At 39.5% G+C, this 27,774-nt stretch overlaps 1 protein-coding gene across 1 annotated transcript in view; it reads left to right on the top strand.

Annotated features, from left to right (window-relative positions):
* The first annotated feature begins 17,252 nt into the window (after positions 1 to 17,252).
* LOC132826613 (mucin-19-like) overlaps positions 17,253 to 27,774 on the top strand; it is a 93,017-nt gene continuing 82,495 nt past the window's right edge. The window contains exons 1-9 of the mRNA XM_060842568.1: positions 17,253 to 17,296; positions 17,395 to 17,533; positions 19,761 to 19,865; positions 19,964 to 20,152; positions 21,530 to 21,769; positions 21,852 to 22,008; positions 22,632 to 22,757; positions 23,420 to 23,561; positions 27,197 to 27,228. Coding sequence (XP_060698551.1) covers positions 17,253 to 17,296; positions 17,395 to 17,533; positions 19,761 to 19,865; positions 19,964 to 20,152; positions 21,530 to 21,769; positions 21,852 to 22,008; positions 22,632 to 22,757; positions 23,420 to 23,561; positions 27,197 to 27,228 — 1,174 coding nt within the window. The remainder of the gene's footprint in view (positions 17,297 to 17,394; positions 17,534 to 19,760; positions 19,866 to 19,963; positions 20,153 to 21,529; positions 21,770 to 21,851; positions 22,009 to 22,631; positions 22,758 to 23,419; positions 23,562 to 27,196; positions 27,229 to 27,774) is intronic.

Raw genomic sequence — 27,774 nt, 5'->3', positions numbered from 1 at the left:
CTAACCTTGCTAATCAGTCTCCCATGGGGAACCTTGTTGAACGCCTTACTGAAGTCCATATAGATCACATCTACTGCTCTGCCCTCATCAACCTCATCAAAAAACTCTATCAAGTTTGTGAGACATGACTTTCCACGCACAAAGCCATGTTGACTATCCCGAATCAGTCCTTGCCTTTCCAAATACATGTACATCCTGTCCCTCAGGATTCCCTCCAACAACTTGCCCACCACCGAGGTCAGGCTCTCCGGTCTATAGTTCCCTGGTTTGTCTTTACCGCCCTTCTTAAACAGTGGCACCACGTTTGCCAACCTCCAGTCTTCTGGCACCTCACCTGTGACTATCGATGATACAAATATTTCAGCAAGAGGCCCAGCAATCACTTCTCTAGCTTCCCACAGATTTCAAGGGTACACCTGATCAGGTCCTGGGGATTTATCCACCTTTAACCATTTCAAGACATCCAGTACTTCCTCCTCAGTGATCTGGACATTTTGCAAGGTGTCACCATCTATTTCCTTACAATCTATATTTTCCATATCCTTTTCCGCAGTAAATACTGATGCAAAATATTCATTTAGTATCTCCCCCATGATTTTGGGCTCCACACAAAGGGCGCGTTGCTGATCTTTGAGGGGTCCTATTCTCTAGGCGAAAGTGAGGACTGCAGATGCTGAGCGATCAGAGCTGGAAATGTGTTGCTGCGCTTTTCCAGCAACCCATTTGGGGCCCTATTCTCTCCTTATTTACCCTTTTGCCCTTAATATGTTTGTAAAAACCCTTTGGATTCTCCTTAATTCTATTTGCCAAAGCTATTTCATGTCCCCGTTTTGCCCTCCTGATTTCCCTCTTAAGTATACTCCTACTTTCTTTATACTCTTCACAGGATTCACTCGATCTATCCTGTGTATACTTGACATATGCTTCCTTCTTTTTCTTAACCAAACCCTCAATTTCTTCGTCATCCAGCATTCCCTATAACTACCAGCCTTCCCTTTCACTCTGATAGGAATATGCTTTTTCTGGATTCTTGCTATCTCATTTCTGAAGGCTTCCCATTTTCCAGCCGTCCCTTTACCTGAGAAATTCTGCCTCCAACCAGCTTTCGAAAGTTTTTGCCTCATACCGTCAAAATTGATCTTTCCCCAATTTACAACTTCAACTTTTAGATCTGGTCTATCCTTTTCCATCGCTATTTTAAAACGAATAGCATTATGGTCGCTGGCCCCAAAGTGCTCCCCCACTGACACCTCAGTCACCTATCCTGCCTTAGTTCCCAAGAGTAGGTCAAGGTTTGCCTGGTCAGGTCCACGCCCCCTACAACCCACCCTCCCATCCTGACACTTTCCCCTGCCACCGCAGGAACTGTAAAACCTGTGCCCACACCTCCTCCCTCACCTCTATCCAAGGCCCTAAAGGAGCCTTCCACATCAAAGTTTTACCTGCACATCCACTAATATCATTTATTGTACCCGTTGCTCCCGATGCGATCTCCTCTACATTGGGGAGACTGGGTGCCTCCTAGTAGAGCGCTTTCGGGAACATCTCCGAGACACCCACACTAATCAACCACACTGCCCCGTGGCCCAACATTTCAACTCCCCCTCCCACTCTGCCGAGGACATGGAGGTCCTGGGCCTCCTTCACCATTGCTCCCTCACCATCAGACGCCTGGAGTAAGAATGCCTCACCTTCCGCCTCGGAACACTTCAACCCCAGGGTATCAATGTGGACTTCAATAGCTTCCTCATTTCCCCTTCCCCCATCTCATTCTAGTTTCAAACTTCCAGTTCAGCCCTGTCCCCATGACTTGTCCGGACTTGTCCGACCTGCCTAGCTCCTTTTCCACCGATCCACTCCACCCTCTCCTCCCTGACCTATCACCTTCATCCCCTCCCCCACTCACCCATTGTACTCTATGCTACTCTCTCCCCACCCCCACCCTCCCCTAGCTTATCTCTCCATGCTTCCAGCTCACTGCCTTTATTCCTGATGAAGGGCTTTTGCCCAAAACGTCAATTTCGCTGCTCGTTGGATGCTGCCTGAACTGCTGTGCTCTTCCAGCACCACTGATCCAGAATCATGTTTTGCACCTTCTGATGTGAGGCATACTTCTGTTGAATTAATCTAAAGCATCTCATTTGATTGGAAGATCAATTTCCTCATTGTTTAATGTAATGGGAATACATTTATCAAACCATTTGAAAATTTGCAACTGTTATATTTATTATTTAAAGCATCTCTCTTTCATTTTCAGGTAACAGTTGATGCACAGTACCAGGGACAATTATGTGGCCTTTGTGGACCTTCTGATGCAAGTGTCTCAACAACTTATGGTAAAACTAAATAAATGTTTTTTTTTGTCCTACTCTATGAAACATATCTTCACTTTATTTAGTATTCTGTCCAGCACAATCATATTTAAGTTTGCCTAAAAATAGTTTAAGTGATTGAAAGAAAAATAAATCAAGTTAATTTTCTATTTGAACTTTGCAGATTCAGACTATATCCGATCATTCAAGCTGGATGCTGCACTTGTTCCCTGCACTACCACCATTCCTGAAAATATTACATGCAAAGCTGAGGTAAACCACATAGTTCCAGAGAGAAGTTAAGGGATGGACCAAGTTCTGAAGAAATGACATACAAATTTGAATGGGCTGAGGAGCCTGGTGACACAAACACATATATAGCCTTTCAGCCTATCACCCCAAGAAACTAATGGTGAAACTGCTTCCATTGATTTATTTTTCAAGCAAATTATTTACTCAGCAACATTAGTCACAGTTAAGGCACCAGTGAACCAGCTGGGCTTTTGCAAGTTTGACAGATTTCCTTGTGGGGGTGGCATTTGCGCATCTAATAATTTGAAGTACAAACTGCAGAAAAACAGTTTTTACATGAATGGAACTTATTGCTAGGATTATAAATGTATATTAATATTAACATGTAACAACTTATTGATATTTAAATTTAATCAGTTTTGAGTGGATATTAATTTCTATTGAATTATAAAGTATCAAATCCAACAAGCAGACTCTGTTTGGGAATGATCAAAGAAAGTTGGGATAATAATGGAAAGTTGGCAGTGAGGATTCTCAAATGCTAAAAGTCTCACTTTTTAACCAAGTATTAAATGGCCAGATGAAATTCTCACTTGTCAGTGACAAAGTGGCAATTAGTTGATTTCAGATACAGCCCAATGTACTATCGCAGTAATTTTATTACCATATGTCCATATTCCTGTCCAAGTACCAAATGCACCTATTGAGTCCATAATGTTCATTTATTTAAATATGCAGCTTTTTACTGCACTTGCATTATGTCATGGACTGGTTAATGTAGTTTTATTGCTTATCAATGTTTCATTTCCAATTGGAAACAATTTTATTTGCTTAATTTCTTCAATTTATTTCCTCAGTCATAGACATGTTTCCATAAGATCAACGAATTTCATCTCATTCGATTTATTGCAGCACAAAATACTGATTGGAATTTGATTGGTTAACTTTCTAAGTGTTGTTTTATTTCTCATGTTCAGGTCTGCTCAACCATATCAGATCTTTTCACATCTTGTTCTACCAATGCCATTGAAAACAAATACATAGAGATGTGTCAGAAGGATGTTTGTGCTTGTAACAGAAATGGGGGGTGTAAGTGTGCCAATTTTGCAGAAGTATCACGTCAGTGTGGACATTCAAATTCTTCAAACTGGAAGACATGGAGACAATCGATTGATTGTGGTAAGTTATCTTTGCAAAGTCAGGCAGAACTCTAACTAAAGTCCTTCAATGGAAGTAAATCATTTCAATCATAAATTAACTTAAAAGAAGGATTTTCACAAAGTTAAAAATCACACAACACCAGGTTATAGTCCAACAGTTTTATTTGGAATTACTCAGTGTGCTGCTCCTTCATCACAAACACCTGATGAAGAAACTGCACTTCAAAAGCTTGTGCTTCCAAATAAACCCATTGGACTATAACCTGGTAAAAACAATGACTGCAGATGCTGGAAACCAGATTCTAGATTAGAATGGTGCTGGAAAAGCACAGCAGTTCAGGCAGCATCAGAGGAGCAGTAAAATTGACGTTTCGGGCAAAAGCCCTTCATCAGGAATACAGGCAGAGAGCCTGAAGGGTGGAGAGATAAGTGAGAGAAGGGTGGGGCTGGGGAGAAAGTAGCATAGAGTACAAAGGTGAGTGGGGGAGGTGTGAAGGTGATAGGTCGGGGGGGGAGGCGGAGTGGATAGGTGGAAAAGGAGATAGGCAGGTAGGACAAGTCATGGGGACAGTGCTGAGCTGGAAATTTGGAACTAGGGTGAGGTGGGGGAAGGGGAAATGAGGAAACTGTTGAAGTCCACATTGATGCCCTGGGGTTAAAGTGTTCCGAGGCAGAAGATGAGGCATTCTTCCTCCAAGCATCTGGTGGTGAGGGAGCGGCAGTGAAGGAGGCCCAGAACCTCCATGTCCTCGGCAGAATGGGAGGAGGAGTTGAAATGTTGGGCCACAGGGGTGTGTGGTTGATTGGTGCGGGTCTCCCGGAGATGTTCCCTAAAGCGCTCGGCTTGGAGGCATCCAGTCTCCCCAATGTAGAAGAGACCACATCGGGAGCAATAGATACAATAAATGATATTGGTGGATGTGCAGGTAAAACTTTGATGGATGTGGAAGGCTCCTTTGGGGCCTTGGATGGAGGTGAGGGAGGAAGTGTGGGCGAAGGTTTTGCAATTCCTGCGGTGGCAGGGGAAGGTGCCAGGATGGGAGGGTAGGTTGTTGGGGGGCGTGGACTTGACCAGGTAGTCACGGAGGGAACAGTCTTTGCAGAAGGCGGAAAGGGGTGGGGAGGGAAATATATCCCTGATGGTGGGGGTGTTTGGAGGTGGTGGAAATGTCAATGGATGATTTGGTTATGCGAAGGTTGGTAGGGTGGAAGGTGAGCACCAGGGGTGTTCTGTCCTTGTTACGGTTGGAGGGATAGGGTCTAAGGGCGGAAGTGCGGGATGTGGACGAGATGCGTTGGAGGGCATCTTTAACCACATTGGAAGGGAAATTGCGGTCTCTCAAGAAGGAGGTCATCTGGTGTGTTCTGTTGGGGAACTGGTCCACCTGGGAGCAGATACGGTGGGGGCGGAGGAATTGGGAATACGGGATAGCATTTTTGCAAGAGGTAGGGTGGGAAGAGGTGTAATCCAGGTAGCTGTGGGAGTCGGTGGGTTTGTAAAAAATGTCGGTGTCAAGTCGGTCGTCATTAATGGAGATGGAGAGGTCCAGGAAGGGAAAGGAAGTGTCGGAGATGGTCCAGGTAAATTTAAGGTCAGGGTTGAATCTGTTGGTGAAGTTGATGAATTGCTCAACCTCCTCACAGGAGCACGATGTGGCGCCAATGCAGTCATCAATGTAGTATAGGAAGAGGTGGGGAGTGGTGCCGGTATAATTACGAAAGATCGACTGTTCTACGTAGCCAACAAAGAGACAGGCATAGCTGGGGCCCATACGTGTGACCATGGCTACCCCTTTGGACTGGAGGAAGTGGAAGGATTCAAAGGAGAAATTATTAAGGGTGAGGACCAGTTTGGCCAAATGAATGAGAGTGTTGGTGGAAGGGTACTGTTGGGGATTTCGGGAAAGGAGGAAACGGAGATCTTGGAGGCCCCGGTCATGGCGGATGGAGGTGTAGAGGGATTGGATATCCATGATGAAGATGAGGCGTTGGGGGTCAGGGAAACGGAATTCTTGGAGGAGGTGGAGGGCGTGGGTGGTGTCTTGAACGTATGTGGGGAGTTCCTGGACTAGGGGGGATAGGACAGTGTCGAGGTAGGTAGAAATGAGTTCAGTGGGGCAGGAGCATGCTGAGACAATGGGTCAGCCAGGGTGGTCAGGCTTGTGGATCTTGGGAAGGAGGTAGAACCAGGAAGTTCGGCGTTCCCGGACTATGAGGTTGAAAGCTATGAGTGGGAGATCCCCTGAGGTGATGAGGTTCTGTATGGTCTGGGAGATGATGGTTTGGTGATGGGGGGTGGGGTCTGGTGTTGTGTGATTTGTCTATCCCAGTGCAACACTGACTCCTCCAAATCAAGATTTTAACAATCATCATTAGCTGTTTAACATTAATGTCCAAGTCAAATGATAAAATCAAAAGCCTTTTCCTTTCAGCACCACCAATCTGTCCTGGCGATCAGATATACATGGAGTGTGGCCCTGCCTGCAAGTCAACTTGCTCTGACCCAAACCCTCAGCAACAATGTGATCAGTGTGTGAATACCTGTGGTTGCCCAGAAGGTAGTTATGTTTAAGAGTTATTAATTGTTCAACTTTCTTTTAGAATAATTCTACTTAATGTTATTATTGCACTTCCAGAAAATAAAAGTATTTTTTAAAGTGCTTGGCTTTGCAGTGAAAAGGTAGAGTCAACAAAATTATGACAATAGGAAAAAGATTAAATTTTTTTTTGTGTTTCTTCTCATAACATCCACGAGCTTGTTTCTCAATTTTTAAATGATTTCTTGAAACATTTCTTGTTTCATATGACTGTTGTTTGATTAAACGCATCAAAGAAATTTCCCTTAAAAGATAGGAAGAACTGAATGAAGTTTCAGGCAATATTCATGCAATTTGCATTTTTTGTAGAAGAAGCAATGCATTTCCACTTTAATAATATGATATTCCCATGTACCTTTATAGTTCAAGGAATCACATGTACAATTTGGGTAGATTTGTTGAAGCTAGCATTAGATGTTCAGAGTGAATGGAGCAAAGTATTTTGAGAATAAAGATGAAATAGTTGGAAATAGGCATTGAAAATCAGAATGCAATGGATGCTGGAAATGTTAAAAAAGAAAATAAAGTCCCTCTGAAGGAAACACTATTAAAACTCACAAATGATGCATATCAGTCTAACTTGTCTTGTGTACTTTACAATGGAGGTCCAGTACAGCCAGTAAGTTCAGTCTCCAGTATTATTGTTTATTTAAATTAGTTTTTTCTCTTTGGAAGTTTCAAATAGATAGAGGATTAGAACCATGGGCAGAATTTTATGTTGGAAGGAAAGATAGCTATCAGCCAATAAGCCCAGTGAAATAAACAAAAAGGAACTAAGGATGCTGGAAATCAGGAACAAAAATAGAAATCACTGAAAAAATCTCACCAGGTCTGGCAGCAACTGTGGAGAGAAATCACAGCTAATGTTTTGGGTCTAGTGAGTCTTTTTCATGAAAAACCACTAAATACTGTCTTTGGAAATTTATCATGCTGTTGAGGTACTAACTTGATGGTGAATGAGACTTTTGCCCCTCATTGAGAGCAGTGTCAGATGAGCTGCTTGACCAGGTCTTAGTAATGGGCACCTTTGGGACTACAACTAGTCCCAAGAAGAGGGACCAATGCATCTCAGGCAAAAATGAGGACGTTGGTGGTGGCAGCAGTGGTGGTGTTTGGGGAGAATTTGGGCATCTTAGGGAGAGTGGCAAATGGGTAGGTTTAAAAGTCCATTTTGGGGAGGAAGGAAAAGGTTATGTTCTGAGGGTGCATGCAGGTAACTCTCTGAAGATAACAACCCTCCTTCCTTCCTGCCTGCACTTAACTAATATTTACTTCCACTCAGCTGCCCACACCAACCGTATTACACTGTGGACAGGGTAATATTTGGGTCAGGAGAAAGTGAGGACTGCAGATGCTGGAGATCAGAGCTGAAAATGTGTTGCTGGAAAAGCACAGCAGGTCAGGCAGCATCCAAGGAGCAGGAGAATTGAGGTTTTGTTCTTCAGGAATGAGGAAAGTATGCCAAGCAGGCTAAGATAAAAGGTAGGAAGGAGGGACTTGGGGGAGGGGCGTTGGAAATGCAATAGGTGGAAGGAGGTTAAGGTGAGGGTGATAGGCCGGAGTGGGGGTGGGGGCGGAGAGGTCAGGAAGAAGATTGCAGGTTAGGAAGGTGGTGCTGAGTTTGAGGGTTGGGATCGAGACAAGTGGGGACAGGAGAAATGAGGAAACTGGAGAAGATGACCTGCAGTGTGCAGAGAGAGAAGGACTCACTGAAATCCTTGTAGAGGCAGGAAGAGAGCTTCTTCAAGGAAGGCATCCTTGCAAGAGGATTTGCAGTAGGTTAAAAATCTTCTAGGAGAAAGTGAGGACTGCAGATGCTGAAGATCAGGGGTTGGGGGGGTGGGTGGGGGGGGGGAGGAGGAGGTGAGTGAGCAGATGTGAGGGGTAATGTCTAGAAGGCCCAGTATTGAAAAAACCATCTAAGGGCAAAGTTCTGGCAAATTTTAAACAGTTCAACTTGGCACTGAATGTAAGAGTACTCATTCTTGCAGTAGAGTAATTTTTTTCTAAATTGTTATTGACTTAATTCATTTGCCTTTTCTCCATTGTATTAGCCTGAACCAACTTAGAAGTGAACAATTCTTCAACAAAACAGTTTGCATCTTCTGGTAAATGTCATGTTTCTTGTTATTTGCGATAAGCGAAAACACTGAGCTATTTACTTTGCTTTTCTTCAGGTACTGTTCTCGATAATTTGCGAGGTGGTGACAAGTGCATCAAACAAACAGAATGTCCTTGTGAATATGGTGGAACAGTATATGAGCCTAGAGAAATAAGAAGCACTTTCTGCCAGACTTGGTAACAATCATTACTTATTTAATTAATTATTAAACACATCAATGAATTAATATGAAAACTTTCAATGATAATACCTTGCTATAAATTACTTTGTTATGACTTTAGCATCTGTCAAGGTGGAATGTGGGATTGTGCTGATCTTGATTGCCCTGAAATTTGCAAGATTGAAGAAGGAACTCATATTACGACATTTGATGGCACATACTATAATTTGATTGGTGACTGTTTGTACTACGCTATTGTTGTACGTAAAATTTTACTGATCAGCTTTTCCAATTGTTGTTATTTAATTTTTGAAATAAATCCTTTACTTTAAAATTGCACATCTCTTCAATCAAAAACATTTCTATCTTTTGCAATTTTTAATTTTTCACAGACAAAAGACTGGTCAGTAAAAATTGAAATGATTCCATGTCAAACAGCAGTTAAGCAGACATGTTTACAGCGAGTGATATACACTAAGTATCAGGTAAAACTTTATAATATTCATCTGTACATTTTATATTCTAATTTGTTATATCCTAAATGTTAAAACACATTTTCATTTTTGTTCTAGGACATCTACATATTCAATAATGATGGCACTGTTGACTATAATGGAAATAGAGTGGAACCTCCTCTAGCAAATGGTAAAGTAGTTTTTATTTGAGCTCAAACAGATTAACAAACAGTAGTTATAAAAGAAGTTAATCTCTCCTTTATTTACAGGTGATATAACAATATTTTTCCAGTCTTCAATAGTCCTTCAAGTATCAACAAAGTCTGGGTTGAAAATGCAAATACAGATACATCCCATCATGCAACTTTACACCTCACTGCCCAAAAGTGCCAATGGAACCACCAAAGGTACAACATTCCACTAAATAGTACACTCCAGTGACTGGGTCTGAAACCAGCATCGTTCTGGTCCCTACAAATTCCCAATGATCAAGTTAGGCTAAAATCTCCTTGTTTAGACAAAACGAATACATTCTTGTGTAACCTTTCAAAGATTTGGGGTGCATGGTGGCTCAGTGGTTAGCACTGCTGCCTCACAGTACTATAGCTCCCAGGTTCAATTCCAGCCTTGGGTGACTGTCTGTGTGAAGTTTGCACATTCTCCCTCTGTCTGTGTGGGTTTCCTTCTACAGGTTAAGGTGAATTGGCCATGCTAAATTGTCCATAGTGCTAGGTGCATTAGTTGGAGGGAAATGGGTCTGGGTGGGTTACTCTTTGGATGGTCAGTGTGGATTCTTCATGAAATTGGCTGAATTATATTTAACTATCACAGCAGATTACATCTGACCATAACAGTTCCCTTATAATGGCCTGTGCTGTTCTATCTCCAGGTTTATGTGGAACCTTCAATCACAATGCAGATGATGACTTTCTAAATAACCAGGGCATCGTGGAGTACACATATTTGACTTTTGCTGACTCTTGGAGAGAAAGTGAGAATTGCCCTTCATCACAAGTGAATCCTGCCTGTGTCCATTCAGAAATTGGTAGGTTTGAATGGAATCTTCAAAGTGGTCAAATAACTTCTCTTTCTTTAAGAGGTTTTTTTGTTCCTCATCCTGTCTGAGTTCACTCCATTCACAAATAGCAGCCTCTCTCATTCTTTGAATCGGCATCAAAAGTTGATCTCATTGCTTTTATGCACATCAAAATTTTGAATTGATTGAAAATCCATTCACTCCAATAATCAGACAGAAACTGGGGATTGGAATCTCAAGGGATTTGTGAAGTGATCTACAGTGAGTTTCGTGGTTGGTTTTGGCTCATATTCCTCTAAACCCTTTCTATTCATGTACTCATTCAGATGCCTTTGAAATACTCACCTTCTCAGCAGTCCTTCATTCCACCCTCGCACCTCTCGGCAAAATCTAGGCAAAAGGGAATTAGATGAATATTTGAGAATGAACAATGAACAATGTACAAGAAGGCAGGAGAATGAAACGCATTGCTCGAAGGCTGTTTATTTCAGGGCTTTTGTTTTGGAAATATATCATTTCACTCTGTCTTAATTTCAAGTTTAATTTTCTTGTACCGGAATTTATATTCAATCAATTGGTATAAGGTTAGGGGAAATTTCTTAAAATTTCCCTTCAAACTCTTAGACTTTTAGATTATCGGAGTAACATTCCCTGAAGAAAATATTTTTATTTCTTGTAGATTGAGCTAAATTTATTTATTTTTGAAGTTTTTCATTGTCCATAATTTCCAGAATGCAGATTGAAATACATAAATGAAATTAGCTCAAATGTAACAATCGAGGAAGGTTATTTTTGAATATAAATATGAACAAACAGTATTTTCGATACAATCTGTTGAAAAATAATTAAACTCCTGATGCTTCTTGAAATCTCATGGAAATCACATCATGTGACTTAACCCCGGACACAGGCTTAGTTTATATCGATATTTGATGACCTGACTGGCTCAGAGTTAAGGCAAAGAGGGTTCAGCAAGTAACTTGTGAATCTAAAGTTTCTCTTGACTGCATCTGACACAAGCACTGGATTAAAATAGCAATGAAAGTGTGTCCACTAGTAGCCATCCCTTTCAGCACTCAAACAAATGAAGCAAAATTGACATTATACATGTGAAAATAAAAGGTTATGCAGCACATATCCCAACCCTTTCCATTTTCTATAATCATATCTTTTTTTTTCTTTTCAGGAATCTATATCAAACAGGAGTGTGCCTATTTAAAAGATCCTTTGGGTGCCTTTGCTGCCTGCCATTCTGTAGTGGATTTTGCTAAATATTATGAAGTATGTCAGAATTCTGTACAATCGTTTGGAAAGATAATATATCACAATTAAAATAAATGTCAAAATTTTCTTTGAAATTATGTTTAGTTTACTAAGTTGACAGTCACATCCTTGGAATAGAATTTTCTTCTTGCTCACAAATCCAGCACAGCTTTTAAATAGGAGACACTCAGTATGGATATTGTGCTGTGTCCTGTCAGTTTCGAATGAAGTATTATTGGCAATGGGTCTTAAGAGAAACAATAGCTCCTTAGAATGTATGTAACATATTTTGTAATGTTTAGGTGCACAAGTCAGATTGTGCTCCTAGACATTCAGATGTACCATGTTCCCATTATTTTAGCAAATCAATTTTGTCTACTGGGCAGAAATTTACAGATTAATTTTCTTAATCATTTCAATATAATTCAGAGTTATTAATGTTATATTTCTGGAAAAGTATTAATCAATTTAAATAAAAGGACATTTATTCTGTGTGCAGCATTTAAATCACAATGACATCTGCAATGGTGATATTAAAAGTGGTTATTTACATCAATGTATTTTTATTTTGTTGCATATTTTAGATGTGCAAGGTTGCTTCATGTAATTGTGAGAATGTCACTGATTGCATATGTGCTGCATTGGGAGGTTATGCTCATGCCTGTGCTGCTAAAGGCGTCATTGTGAATAGCTGGAGAAGATCAATTTGCAGTAAGTGGTTTGTAATCACATGACATGTTATAATCAGATATAGATGTAACAAAATAGCATTCAGAAGAGGAGAGCAGTGTTCATCTCCTCAGATCTTCTTGGGCATTCAAGTAGATCATGCTAAATTTGCACCTTGACTCCAATTTCCCATCATTGTTCCATTACCCTTGAGCTGTGTTCCTCTAATTCTCATCACTTGAACATCATTGTTCTACTTTTTTTGCTCCACTGTTTCTGGCTGTGCCTTCAGCCATCATTTGAGCTCAGAAATTCTTTCCATAAACCTTCCTGCCTTTCTATCTGTCTTCCTTCATTCCTCTTTAGAACCTATTCCCCAATCAATTTTTGGCCATCTGTCCTAACAGCTTCTTATTTAATTTACTGTTAAATATTACTTTATAGCATTCTTCTGAAGAACAGTGGAATGTTTTATCACAATAAATGTGTTTTATAAATAGCAATTTGTTGTTGCCTTTATCCAAACAAAAATCACTTTCAATATTTGTGTTGAAAGCTGCAAATAATCCTACTTCCACAGTCTTTATCAGTAAGGAATATTATCTTTGAATGACAATTCATCAATATTTTAATAGTGGGCTAATTTATTTATATTAAGACTTTGGTTTTAGCTCTTAAATTGTACGTAAGAGTTAATGATGTCTGTCTCCAAGCCCTTGCAACACTAGATAAAGCTTTAAGCTTCAATCCTTTTCTCCTTCTTTTGTGAAAGACAAAAAAATCCCAGAGTACGTAATCACTTTAAACTATTGTTCTAATCAATCTATTCAGAGATGTTATTGCACACCTCTGGAGTAGATAAGATTCGAAACTGGGGCTCTTGGCCCAAGTGTAGGGACAATACCACTACACCACAAGAGGATCCCCTGATACTATGACAGACGTCAGGAAAAGGTAGGCTTGGAACTGTCTTTCCCACTCCAGGAATAGGGACATCACCACTGTGCCGCAAGAGGGTCCCACAATTGCCTTACAATCTGATTACTATTGTTGTCACCGAACTCTCCCCAATAATATGAAAACACAATCAAGCTAGATTGTTATGGACCAGGCCTCAAAACATTTCAAGAAGGTAGCCCAGACCTTTCCACCCAGATGGGTGGTATGATGGCTCAGTGGTTAGCACTGTTGCCTCACAGCACCAAAGACCTGGGTTCAATTCCTGCCTCAGGCAACTGTCTGTGTGGAGTTTGCACATTCTCCCTATGTCTGCATGGGTTTCCTCTGGGTACTCTATTTTTCCCCCCCACAGTCCAAAACAAAACGTGCAGGTAAGGTGAATTGGCCATGCTAAATTCCCCGTAGTGTTAGGTGAAGGGGTAAATGTAGGGGTCTGGGTGAATTGCTCTTCAGAGAGCCAGTGTGGACTTGTTGGGCCGATGGGCCTATTTCCACACTGTAAGTAATCTAATCTTCACGTTTCTAGCAGGTGAAATGTGTCTATACCAGGAGTGATGCAGTTGGCCCAAGCACTTGGTTTAAAAAAAATCGAATTTATTTATATACGAACAAAAGAGAACAGATTATATAATAACATAACTTATCTGAAAACCCAATCGACTCTAACGCAAGTTAATGATGCTGTTCCAAATACTTGCAACATCCCTGTAAACACTCCCTTGTTTTAAAAAGGTAAAAGCAAACACAGGATTTTACAGGAGAGATGTCAGACAGACAGGATCAGTATTGCCCTGCTTCTTTGGGTCCAGCAGCCTCTCTGGGTTCCCAGCTAAAACTTGGCCAGCAACTGCAAAACAGCTAGACTGCTAAAACCAAACCAGAGTTAAGCTGAGAACTGGCCACTCCCCTTTCATTGTAAAACATAAAAGCTTCTTCGAGTAGAATCTTACAGAGGTTTATAAAATCACAGGGGGCATGGATAGGGTAAATAGACAAGGTCTTTTCCCTGGTGTAAGGGGGTCCATACTAGGGGGCATAGGTTTAGGGCGAGAGGATCAGAAATGTTTCTTGTGTAAACATGGAGGACCCGGACAGTTTATTTCTTTTGGTTGCAGAATGTGGAACATTGATGGGCAGTCTCGGATAAAAGGGCTATTCATTTGGAACTGAAATGAGAATGACTTTCAAATAAAAACAAAATATTGCAGATGCTAGAAATCTGAAATATAAAAAGAAATGAGAAAGTGGGAGAGAAACTCGGCAGCTATGGGAATAAGGAGCAGATAGGTTTTGAGTTTGATATGACTCTTTTTCAGCACTTTCTACTTTTATATTATTTGAGGAGACTTGTTGCTACCTCAAATTCTTGTGAATCATTGGATTTGTCTACCCCAGATGTTTGTAGGTTTTCCATCATACATTATATTTGAAACTGAGACTGTGAAGCATGTTGATCTCTTGGGGAGTAAAGGAATATTTGGGATTGGGCAGGAAAGTGAAACTGTAAATGATCAGCCAAGATCATACTGCTAAGGCAGATCAGCATCAAGGGGTCAAATGGTCTATACCTTTTCCTATTTCTTGCATTTTATTGTAAAAAAAAGGTTTGAAATTAGTGTATTTTGACATACTGAGGATGGATTAAAAGTTTAGCGGATCTGAGAGGAACCAATACAAAAAACAATACAAGAAACAGCTTTCTTCCTTTTTAAATAAGTAAGCTTAATGATATTATTATTGTCAAATTTATGTCAGACGTTGCTTGACGCCAGGTTGTAGTCCAACAGTTTTATTTGAAATCACAACTTTTCAGATGGCTGCACCTTTGTCAGATTCACCTCTGGTTTAGCACTCAGAAGATTGTGACTTCAAATAAACCTGTTGAACTATAACCTAGTATCGTCTGACTTCTGACTTTATCCATCCCACTTCAACACCGGCACCTCCACATCATGTTAATATTATCTGTCATAAAAGGAAGTAACAGTAATGGTGTGATACCTTTAGAAATAAAATCTCAATCATATTTATCATAATTTCATTCCGTACTAACAAGGTTTCAACTAAAGAACGAGACCAAAGTCTTGCTACATGTACAAAAAATACTGCTGCCATATTTTAAAAAAATAAATCTGTGGTTGGGATAAAAAAATTGCATTTTATCATTTATAAATATATTTTGCTTAATTAACAATATATTTTGCAGTATTCTGCACAGAGGACATGTAGTTGAAATAAATTGGCTGACGTGGAGCCCTTCCTGTTTGTTTTGTAGAGGTAACCTGCCCGAGCACTCAGGTTTTCCAGTATAATATGACAGCCTGTAACCGTACCTGCAGATATCTGTCAAAGCCTGATATCACATGTCAGGTTCAAGATGTTCCAGTTGATGGTTGTGGTTGCCCTGAGGGAAAGTACATGAATGAGAAAGGAGCATGTGTGAGCAAATCAGAATGCCCATGTTATTTTGGTGGCTTGATTGTGCAAAAAGACAACGCTATTACTGTTAACGGAGTTAGCTGGTGAGTACTTTAATTTTGCTTGGCTCAGTATCAAATATTAAGAACAAACGACTTTGATCAAACCAAGTTCAATTTTTCTCTCAGTAACTGTGTCGATGGAGTTCCTTCCTGCTTTGAGGATGAGCGAGACCCATCTGAAATAAAAGGTAAATAATTGTTTTCAATCTCTTTTAAAATGATTAGGAGATAATATTTAAAATTAAAATCAATGTATAAAGTAATAATTTACACAAAATGTGGTACTGTTCTTTTATTTAGATTGTGGATCAAAAATATTTTCAGACTGTCAGAATACTACAAAATGTAGAAAGACGTGTCAAACCCAAAACATGCCTTGCGTAAGTGACCCTAAACTTAAACTTTGCTTTTCTTAGTGAGAACTCACACAACACCAGGTTATAATCCAACAGGTGTAATTGGAAGCTCACTAACTTTGAAGTGCCACACCTTCATCAGGTGATTGTCCTATGTCTTAATTTATAGCCCAGTGGGTTGAAGAATGTCCTGAGGCAATTATTTTTGACAGGATCAATCACATAATGTATGAAATGATCAATTCTAGATGCTATAGAATTGTATCTAATGTTCTGAGACTTCCAATGAAAATTGTAACGCAAAGAGCAAAAGATTGCGGCTTCATGCAACTTCTGACTGTATTTTTTATCACAATAAATAATGGAAATATGACCTAATGTTTCACCTACATGATGATTAATCCATTCATCCTGTACATCTACATCACCAACACTGCCAGTTGACACATTGTGTATTCTCTTTTATGTAGCCAAATCCTTGTGTCCCTGGCTGTGTGTGTCCTGAAGGTTTGGTGGAAGATTACAAGGGAAAATGCATTTTACCAGAAGCGTGTCCTTGTTCATACGGTGGTGAAGTCTTCAGTTCAGGAGAAACAATCAAAAGTGACTGCAATGACTGGTGAGTTTGCATAAATATTGCAATCGAATATAATGAAACTACATGAACTAACTATACAAATTTGATGAAATAAATGATTTGGATGTGAACATGGGAGGAATGGTTATTAACTTTGCAGATGACACCAAAGTTGGTGGTGTAGTGGACAGCGAAGAAGGTTATCTCAGAATTTATGGGACCTTGATCAGTTGAGCCAACATGCCCAGTAGGTGCAGATGGAGTTTAATTTAGATATATGTGAGGTGCTGCATTTTGGAGGGCGAATCAAAGCAGGACTAATGCATTTAATAGTATTGTCCTGGGGAGTGTTGCTGAACAAAGAGGCCTTGGATTGCAGGTTCATAGTTCATTGAAAGCAGAGTTGCAAGGTAGACAGGGAAGGCATTTGGTACACTTGACGTTTTAGTCAGTGCATTGAATATAGGGGTTGAGAGGACATTGGTAAGGCCACTTTTGGAATACTGTGTGCAATTCTGGCCTCCCTGCTTTAAGAAGGATGTTGTGAAACTTGAAAGCATGCAGAAAAGATTTACAAGGATGGTGCCATGGTTAGAAGTCTTGAGCGGTAGGGAAAGGCTGAATAGGCAATTTCCCTGAGGGGCATGGATATGGTGAATAGGCAAGGTCTTTTTCTCAGCGTAGGAGAGTCAAAACCAGAGGGGATAGATTTAGGGTGATGGGGGAAGATACAGAAGAGACCTAAGGGGACCCCTTTTTCATGCAGAGGGTGGTGTGTGTATGGAGTGATTTGCCACAGGTAATGGTGGAGGCAGATAAAATTACAACATTTAAAAGGCATCTGGATGGGTATATGAATAAGAAGGATGTCGAGATATATGGACAAAATGCTGGCAGGTGGGACTAGATTAATTTAGGATATCTGGATATCTTTTTCTGTGCTGTACATCTCTATGACGCTATAACAACATTAATCTGTACCTTTCATATTGCAGCCTATGCAAAGGTGGTTTATGGACATGTACTGATCGCTCATGTCCAAAGACCTGCCTAGTTTATGGAGATGGTCACCACATAACGTTTGATGGAAAAAGATACCGCTATGATGGGAACTGTGAATATGCCATTGTCGAGGTAAATTATAGTGAGTCACGTTTAATAATCCATAAGACCATAAGACCAGAGGAGCAGAAATTTGGTCATTTGGCCCATTGATTTTGATTCGCCATTCAATTATGGCTGATAGGTTTTTCCTGCTTTTTTCCCTGCAACTTTTGATCCCCTTGGGCATTCAAGAACTTATCTATGTCTGTTTTAAATATACTCAATGACTTGTCCTCTACACCTTCTGAGACAATGAATTCCACAGATTTATCACTTTCTGGCTGTGAAAATTTCTCCTTATCTTCATTCTAAGAGGTCTTCCTTTACTCTAAGGCTGTGCTCTTGGATCCTCAACTTTCCTGCCAATGGAACATCTTCTTAATTAACTGGTCACTCTAACTTAGTTTATCATGTATTTCTCTTGGTTTTTTTTATGATCCTTCAGCTGTACCTTCTATAGAATTGCTTAGAAAATTTTGAATATGAATGTGTAAGGTTAATGAGTCCATAATAACAGGAAATGTGCTTACAAAAGCATGGACTTCAGTTATTCACAAAAGTAGTCGGACATCATTTTTCCAAGAGCAAGTAGCAATAAATGTTGGTATTGTCAGTGAAGCTCAGATCTCATGGATGTGTACAAATGTGCTGTGTAATTAGTATTCACTGGCAAACACTATAATTATTTAATCACCTTGATGCAATTTGAAACCAAGTCAAAAATGTAATGATGGTAGTAATATTCAATGATGGACAATAAATGGCTGTTGTCGAGGGGTAGAGAAGAGAGCCAATAGGAAGATAATTTGTTCTATGTGTTATGCACATCCATGTTATGTAATTACATTTGTATCAGCAGAAATGCTTTTGAGTGTATTCCAAAATATCACATTTTGCATTTATATACGTAACAACCTCAAAGAACTTCTGTTGTCTAAAGTCTGTTATGACTGTGATACTGGGTACATTGGAACCATTGCTGATAATTTAATATTGTTAGTTCAAATATTTTTACCTCAACCATGTTTTCCTCATTACTCCTGCAGACATTGCTGTCTTGCTGAGGTGAGGTTTCAGCAAGTCTTCCCTGGTACTTTATGATTACAAGGGTATTATACTTGCGTCCAAAGGTATTCGACCCAGCTCAGCAAGCACAGGGTTTTATGGTGTGATTTGTTGCACTTTCAGAATGTGCAGCATACTTTAGATTCACCTCAAGTTTACAAAGGCTGCATGTGGCAGGCTGGACAGGAAGTCTATAGATGACAACAGAAGCGGAGCTGAGGCAACAATGATGTAAGGTGAAGTTCTGGAAGTGGAGATAGGGGTTATGGTGTGAGCATGTGACCACAAAACTCACTTCTGGATCAAATGCAGCATTAGGTTTGAGAAAAGCACAATTCAACCTCAGATATTGGTTAAGGAGCTGAGAAAAATAGGGAAACTTTATGATTTCTGAATAATTAGCTGAAAATATTTTGCTAATCCATGTGGAATATCAGATACGCAGTCTGAGAACTTAAAGGCAGTAGAGTGTTCCAGAGAGTTACTGGTGAGTAAGAGCTGGTTTTCATTAGTGTTAGTGTGGTAACTAAAACTGGAACACTTAGTTTCAGTGTCAAGGGTTCATTCAACTGTCTGGAAACCTGGAACAATTCCTTGGTTATTCATCAGAAAAGTCAGCACAACTTCAATGCAGATGGGTACAGAGGAAACTCTGAGCCACAATTAACTGCTAGAAAGAGGAGGCATTATTGGATTTAAGTGGTTCATTAATAAACCTAATTGACATCCAGCCATAAATGGATGTGATTTCTGCAACGACGTCCCCTCAGCCACAACAATTTCCCAAAGAATTTTCTGACATGAGCAATTGGAAGCAGGTATATCATTGGCTCTTCTGCCATCTCCCTCCCACCACATGCTCCCCTTCATTCCTATACTGGCAGGCCCCATTGATTTCCAGTCACTGTGTTTTGGATGAAAGCAATAATGAGTCAACTTGTAGAGGAGAAAACAGAGGAGCTAAGGATGGATCCTTCACATGGGAGAAGATGGGGAGCATAGGAACAGGAAGCAAAAGTGTGATAGCTGCCTCTTTAGCTATGGTTAGAAAGATAAAGGTCAGATGTCATCATGAATGTTTTTCTTTAGTTAACAAGTTACGAATTACATTTGAATTGATCAGCTGGCATGCATCCCAGATTTCATGCCAAGATTTTAATGCGAAATTTCACTCAAGTCAATTTAATTTTAGGATCAATGTCAACGAGCAATCGGTACATTCCAAATACTGGCGGAGAGTGTTCCCTGCTGTGAAAATGGAGTGACCTGTTCACGGAATATCAGGATTATATTTGAGGTATCTATTTTGATTTATAACTTTGGGTTATATTGGGTATTTTGGTACATGAGCTAATCTGAAGTGATTACATTATGAATTCCTTTATTTTCTTACAGGATCGAGAACTAATTCTCTTGAGTGGGAATAGAGTAACTGAGGTGTCCCTTGGGAAAACGCAGTGCACAGATAATCTCTACACACTTCACACTGTTGGGCTCTATTTAGTCCTGAGATTTTCTAATGGGATTACTGTGATATGGGACAAACGTACAAGACTGTCAGTCACACTGGATGCAAAGTGGAAGGTAAGTAAAGCCTGGACATTCATAACCACTCCCTCACATCAGTTCATCAATACAGAAAACATAATCAGAAACTGGAAGTAATTGTGAGACTTTATGAACTTCTATGACAAGAACGGCTTATGTACTGTGTTTATCTAAAGTTACCGAACCACAGTGAAAATACTATGAGGGAAAGATGGAGATATTTCGAGAGTTTCTATTAGAGAATTGGCTGCAAGGAACACTCTAAGAAATATCTGGGCAATATTTATCTATTTACGTGTGGAAAAATGATAGAAAAATATAAAAAGGAAGTCCAGTGCCAGCTGGACAATATATAATCATTTACATATGAATGAGGAGTTAAATCATTCAACAGTGTAAAAAAAAAGCAAGCAGAATGGTAGCTATACAAAATAGAGTAGTTTCAAAGGTTGAGGACAACATGTTTTCACATGATGTTCAGAAGTGAGAAATGAGTTTGTTGAAATGAGAATGAGTGGCAGGAAACTAAGACTTTAAGATGACAGGGAGGTGATTCATGGTGCAGCTGGAGACCAAGGTGGGAAACAAACAGATCAAAGGCAAGTACTTGAAGCACTGGGCCTGAGGCTAAGGTGTTGGGAACAAAAGCATGAGAATGTAAAACAGAGCCATTATAGGTTGAAACAGTATTGTTCAGCATTACAAAAAATGGATGTAAGTTTACGCACTGAGCTGGAAGGTTTGTTTTCAGACGTGTCGTCACCATACTAGGTAACATCTTCAGGGAGCCTCCATAAAAAGACATGACCCACACTCACTAGTATCCTTACACACAGATGAGGAAGGACACCACTTCAACTGGGACAACACATACATCCTAGGACAAGCCAAACAGAGACATGCATGAGAATTCCTAGAAGCATATCATTTCAACTGGAACTCTATCAACAAATACATTGACTTGGATCCCATTTACCACCCCCTGATAAAAAGAACAGGACGTGACATTACTCCAGGAATGGCATCACCAATCCAAGGAAACCTAAACATATAAAGAGAAAGTGGGCCATACCACCTGTGCTTCATCCAGAGGCTCACTGATGATGTTACCTAGAAGGTGATGAAACCTCTGAAAACAAACCTCCCAGCTCAGTGAGCAAACTTACATCCAAAACCTCAACCTGAGCTACAAAGCTTCTCAAAGCTGGCTATCACTAAAAACTATTATTGAATTATACTTACAGTAAATGCTTTGCATTCAAAATTATATTACATACCTGAAATCAGAAAGACAAGATGCAAAATTAATTTGAGGCTATTATTTCTTGGGTTACCTTGGAAAGTACGATGGAACATTTATTATAGTTTAATAAATAGTAATTATTGGTTTAACTATTTTCATGTGTCTTTAAGAATAAAGTTTGTGGCCTTTGTGGAAATTTCAATGATGACATTGAAGATGATTTGAAAACAAAGTGGAACTATGTGGTGACCAGTCCTGTGGAGCTTGGCAACAGTTGGAAGACATCACAGTCCTGCTCTAATACAGTGAATCAAACATTCCCTTGTGAGAGAAATCCATATTGTTTAGCCTGGGCTCAGAAGAGATGCAACATAATCAATAGTGCAGTCTTTCAAGCTTGCCATAAAAAGGTAAAGTGATGAACAATTATAAAGAAATGTGTAACTCTTACAAAAAGCTCCAGTGATTTCTGATCCTATGGTACTTTATCAGGTTAACCCAACTCCATACTATGAAGCTTGTGTCGAAGAAGCTTGTGCTTGTGACTTGGAGGGAAAATATCTGGGTTTCTGTACCGCAGTAGCAGTATATGCGGAAGCTTGTAACAAGGTTGATGTTTGCATTCGCTGGAGAACTCCAGACCTGTGTCGTAAGTTGATATTTCTGTTTACATTGTTACAAAGAATCAAAGTGTAAGGCCCATAAGTTTATGCCAATAAGCATCGTAAAATGCAAGAACTGACTTTCTTTTAAATTGGAAACTGTTTTGTTTTAAATTTAAAGGTCAGGGGATTTAACTGTCTTGAGAGTTTACTCACACTTTTGCAAACATTCACCTTTATGTTTAACAATCCTAAACTTGACTTCACCCAAAGGGCACTTCAACATTCCCAAAGGTGCCCTTGGATCCTGTCCAAAGAGCATGAGTAAATGTAAACGTTTACATGAAAAGCGCAATGCACACAACTTGTGTTTTGAGCATCCAGCAAGTGAAAATTGAATCTGTTTAAAGGCAATTGTACATTTGTATCTGCAGCTGCCTCCATTATCCCGAGGTGTGCGAACTACAACCTTTATCCAGTCAGTGAGAAGGCAAGGTTTCCAGAATGTGGAGCTTCAGTACAATTTTGGCTTAGTTGGAGAAATCAACTTCCTCCTTGATAAAATTCAAGCTAGCTTGTACTTTGTATTGATGATTCAAATTGTGCTTGATTTTAAGATTATGTAAATGACTTATGAGCAAATTTTAATAGGTTTTGTTTCACATTACAGCTGTGTTTTGTGATTATTACAATGCTCCTGGTGAATGCAGTTGGCATTATCAGCCATGTGGAACACTGACAACAAAAACCTGCTCAGATCATTCCCTCGCAAAGAAGTTATCTGCAAATCTTGAAGGTTGTATTCCCATCATATTGCATCAAAACATATTCCTAAAAATTTATTTTCTTATAATCGGTTCTGCTGTAACATTTCTTCAATGCGAATTGGCTATGATGCGATTGAAAAATTTAGATCATTATTTGTAGAACGCAAACGTTCCTGAACCGTATTGGATATATTGCGATTCCGGGCCCATTGGCTTAAATGGTGCTGCTGTCCCCTGATTTTCTTAGAACGTGTTGTCACACAGGAATGGAACCATCGTGTTATATCAGAAGAGACTGTATTGTGATTGTAGACTGTAATTTCTGTTGCAATAATAATTGATTAACTAAATTTCCCCCATTCAGTTTGCACCTTTAAGAAAGGTTAAAAATTTCAGTTTCTAGAAGTCAATCTTTCAAAATGAAGATTTTTTTTTAGCTTTTTGCAATCCCATTCCATACAAGAAGCATAAATCATAAACTCATACATCCCAACTTTAGCACTTGCCTGATTTGTCTTTCAGTGCCTCTTGGAAACCACTCAACGGTCTGAGTGTGTTTTCTAACATAATAGGACAAATATATTTTGGTGTCTAACTAACGGATTAATTATTTTCTACTTCTAATTGAGAGGTCCAGCATTCACACATTTTCTGTTTATCTTCTTGTTGAATTTACTTTGTACTGTTTTAGGGTGTTATGCCAAATGCCCAGACAATGCTCCTTATTTGGATGAAAATACAATGAAGTGTGTTACACTCCCCCAATGCACTTGTTATTACGATGGAAGAATACTGCAACCTGGTGAAATAACATGGAATGCCTGTGAAAAATGGTACAGTTTCCAGATTAACACAGTTATTTGACTTGATCACTATTCAAATTCTGAAAGCAAAATCGTAATTGCAATGCGTCAGGGTTTTTACATTCTTTAACTATGAAATCATTCACTTGGAAATTTTGTAAAGAACAATCCTTAATAAGTTAACATTATTTCAGGGGATATCTTTCATTTAACCACAACCAGATCAGCTCAAATCCAGTTATGCTCGTGATTGACATCAGGAACAGAGACACAAGGGATGGGTCTTAGTGCTGCCTGATGCCTTGGCTCCCAAATACAGGATCTCACCCACGACTTGAACACTGTGGGCACTTTCGAATCCTGACACCTTATTATTGGTCCCTGATGTATACCCTTATCCTGTGCCTCAGTTACAGCACAGATTTTGATTAATTGTAGAAGGACATTTCATATAGTGAACCACTTTAATAATAGAAAAATCAATTTTATGCATTTCAAATTAAGAGAATTGATTATAAAATGGATATTTTGATAATTAAATACAAAATACATTTACAATGCTGTCCCAATTAAAGTAATGACCCTGTTGTTGACCATAAGATCAATGTTGCTACCTTTACTCCATCTTTCAAATTCCACTATAATCTATTCTTCTATCTATTTCGGTGGTTTTCTTCTGCAGTTTATACTTTTGCTTGTTTTCTGGTTTTCCAAGACCAGCCTATTTGTTGTTCCTTGTTCCCTGCACCACAGCTTTAGCACCTGACCTGTCAGTCCTTACGAACTTTTCGTGTTTTAGCAATTCTTCCTTTTTCCCTCTCTCTTGAATTTAAAAGCTTCCCACCAACCTCACCTCTACTTGTGATTGCAGAGGCTTCAATTTTATTTTTGCTTTTTCCTTCCTGGTTTGTATCTATTTATTATAGAGTAATAGAGATAAAGAGCATGCCAACAGACCCTTCAATCCAACTCATTCTTGCCAACCAGAAATATTAAATAAATTTAGACTCGTTTGCCAGCACTTGATCCACATTCCTCTAAACCCTTCCTATTCATACACCCATGCCTTTTAAATGTTTTAATTGTACCAGCCTCCACCACCTCCTCGGCAGCTCACTCCATACACACACCACTCTCTAGGTGAAAAGGTTGCCTCTTAGATCCCTTTTAAATCTTTCTCCTCTCATCTTAAACCTACATCCTCCAGGGTTTGGACTCCCACACCTCAGGGAAAAGACCTTAGTTGTTCAACCTATCCACGTCCCTCATGATTCTATAAACCTCTATAAGGTCACCCCTCAGCCTCTGATGTTCCAGGGAAAATAGCCTCAGCCTACTCAGCCTATCCCTCTAACGCAAACTTTCGAACCCTGACAAACTCCTTGTAAATCTGTTCTGAACCCTTTCAAGTTTCACAACACCTTTCCTATAGCAGGAAGACTAGAATTGAATGCAGTATTCCAAGCGGCCAAACTAATGTCCTGCACAACTGCAACATGACCTCCCAACTCCTATATTCAATATAGTTACCAAAAAAGGCAAGTACACCAAACACTTTCTTTACTGTTCTGTCTACCTGTGACTTCACTTTCAAGGAACTATGAACCTGCACTCCAAGGTCTCTTTTTTGGCACACTCCCTAAGACCTTGCAATTAAGTGGATAAATCTTGCCCTGATTTGTCTTTCAAAAATACAGCACGTCATATTTATCTAAATTAAACTCCATCTGCCACTCCTTGGCCCATTGGCCCATCTGATCAAGATCCCATTGTAGTCTGAGGTAACCTTCTTTACTGACCAATTAACTTTAACAACGGATCAGGTGACTGGAGGGTGGCTAATGTTGTGTCTTTGTTTAAGAAAGGTTGTAAGGGGAAATCGGGAACTATAGACTTGTGAATCTGACTTCGGCTGTAGGCAAATTGTTGGATGTAATTATAAAAGATAGGATTTATGGACATTTAAAGAAGTAAAAATTGATTAGGTATAGTTAGCATAGTTTTGTGTGAGAAAAATCATCTCTCACAAACTTGATTAAGTTTTTTGAGGAAGTTATCAAAAAGTTTGATGATGGTAGACCAGTAGATATTGTTTATTTGGATTTTAGCAAAGTCTTTGACAAGGTTCTAATTGGTAGACTAATTAGTAAATTTAGGTCAAATGGGATTCAGGGTGAGCTTGCCATTTGGATACATAATTGACTTAATGGCCAGAGACAGTAATGGTGGAGGGTTGCTTTTTGGACTGGAGGCCTGTGACCAGCAGTGTTCCACAGGGATCAGTTCAGAGTCCTCTTTTGTTTGTCATTTATATAGATAATTTGGATGAGTATATAGAAGGCATGGTTAGTACATTTGCAGATGACATGAAAATTAGTGGCATAGTAGACAGTGAAGAAGGTTTTCTAAGATAACAAAGGGATCTTGATCAAATGGGTCAATCAGCTGACAATTGGCAGATGGAGATCAATTTAGATAAATGCCAGATATTGAATGGCACAACAAACAAAGATAGGGCTTATACAAGTAATGATAGGGCCTTGGGTAGTGTTGTGTAACAGAGGAACCCAGGGGTGCAGGCACACATTCTTTAAAGTTTGTGTCACATTTGACATGCTTGCCTTCAATGCTCAGTCCCTTCAGAATATGGAATGTTATATTGAGGTTGTACAGGGCATTGATGAAGCCTCTTCAGGAATACTGTGTCCAGTTCTGGTCTCCCTGTTATAGGAAGGGTATAATCAAGCTGAATAGGGTTCAGAAGAGATTTTCTAGCATGTTGCTGGGTATGAAAGCTTTGAGTTAGAAACAAAGGCTGCATAGGCTGGGGCTTCTTTCATGAAGAGTAGGAGGTTGAGAGGTAATCTCATAGAAGTTTACAAAATATTGAGAGATATAGATATAATTAATGGAAGTTGTCTTTTCCCTAAAATAAGAAATTTCAAGACTAGGGAGTACATTCTTAATCTGAGAGGAGAGAATTAAAAAAGACATAAGAGGCAATTGTTTTACCATAACTATGGGTGAGGTGTTTGATGACTGGAGGTTGGGTAATGTTGTACCTTTGTTCACATGTGGAATGAACTTCCTGATGAAGTGGTGCATGTGAGCACAATTACAACATTTAAAAGACATTTTGTGGATACATGAATAGGAAACGTTTGGAGGGATATGGACCAGGAGCAGGCAAGTGGGTCTCATTTAGTTTGAGATTATGTTCGGCATGGACTGGCTGGACCAAAGGGTTTGTTTCTGTGCTATATGACTCTAGGGCTCTATGGCACCAGTTTTAGCATTTTATGCAACTTACTAAACATAACTCTTTTGTTCACATTCAAATAATTTGTATAAATGACAAAAGTAGTGAAGACAGCTCAGATCCTTGCGCACACCACTGGTCACAGGCCTCCAGACTGAAAATCAACCCTACACCACCAGCTTTTGTCTCCTACCTTCGAGTCAATTTTGTATCCAATGGCTAGTTCACTGTTCTGCCTTCATCAATCCCCTTTGTCACTTCTTCAAAAACCTCAAACAAGATAGTGAGATATGGTTTCCCACGCACAACACCTCACTGACTATCCCTATTCAGTCCTCATTGTTCAACATTTTGTGAAGTACTTTGCACTTGTATCTTGTTGTAATATTTGTTTCGTTTATACCAGCATGTGTACCAATGGAGCTACGCAATGCGAACGTAAGTAGCTTTTCATCTCAGCCTTCAGATATTAGCTCGATACACGTGAAATGTCTATTCTCTGTTTTGCTTTTCCTGTTGATTCTTCAGTATTAATATTAGCAGTTGCAGTAGTCTACTCAATGTTTTAAAAGAATGTGATCTACAGTTCAAACTCAGTATAAAAACACATTCTGTTGCAAATAATTAAATAACATTTACTTGCTCAAATGAGTAGATATTATTCCAGTGGATGTGCAGTTTGACTCTGAAATGGATAATTGGAGTGCAGTGAGCCATGGGGCTCAGCAATTTCTCACTGGCACATCCCTTCGGTTCTCACTTTCTGTCTCCCTTATTTTTTGCATAAAAATGTTATAACACTTTCTTTTTAATGTGGTGAAACATTTCTGAATTTAGGAGATGTTAGAAAGTTAAATCCACATATCAATTATTTCACAGTTCTCTTCCTTCATGATCTAAAGATGAAGTCCATCACAATCTGGAGCATTGTCAATTTATAATCCAACAATTTGCTTGGTCACATTTTTCCACTGTTCGTTATTT

The sequence above is a fragment of the Hemiscyllium ocellatum genome, chromosome 23 (genome assembly GCF_020745735.1).
Source record: "Hemiscyllium ocellatum isolate sHemOce1 chromosome 23, sHemOce1.pat.X.cur, whole genome shotgun sequence".
Classification (NCBI taxonomy): Eukaryota; Metazoa; Chordata; class Chondrichthyes; order Orectolobiformes; family Hemiscylliidae; genus Hemiscyllium; species Hemiscyllium ocellatum.
The sequence above is the reverse complement of the archived record's forward strand: the minus strand, read 5'-3'. Positions and strand labels throughout refer to the sequence as shown.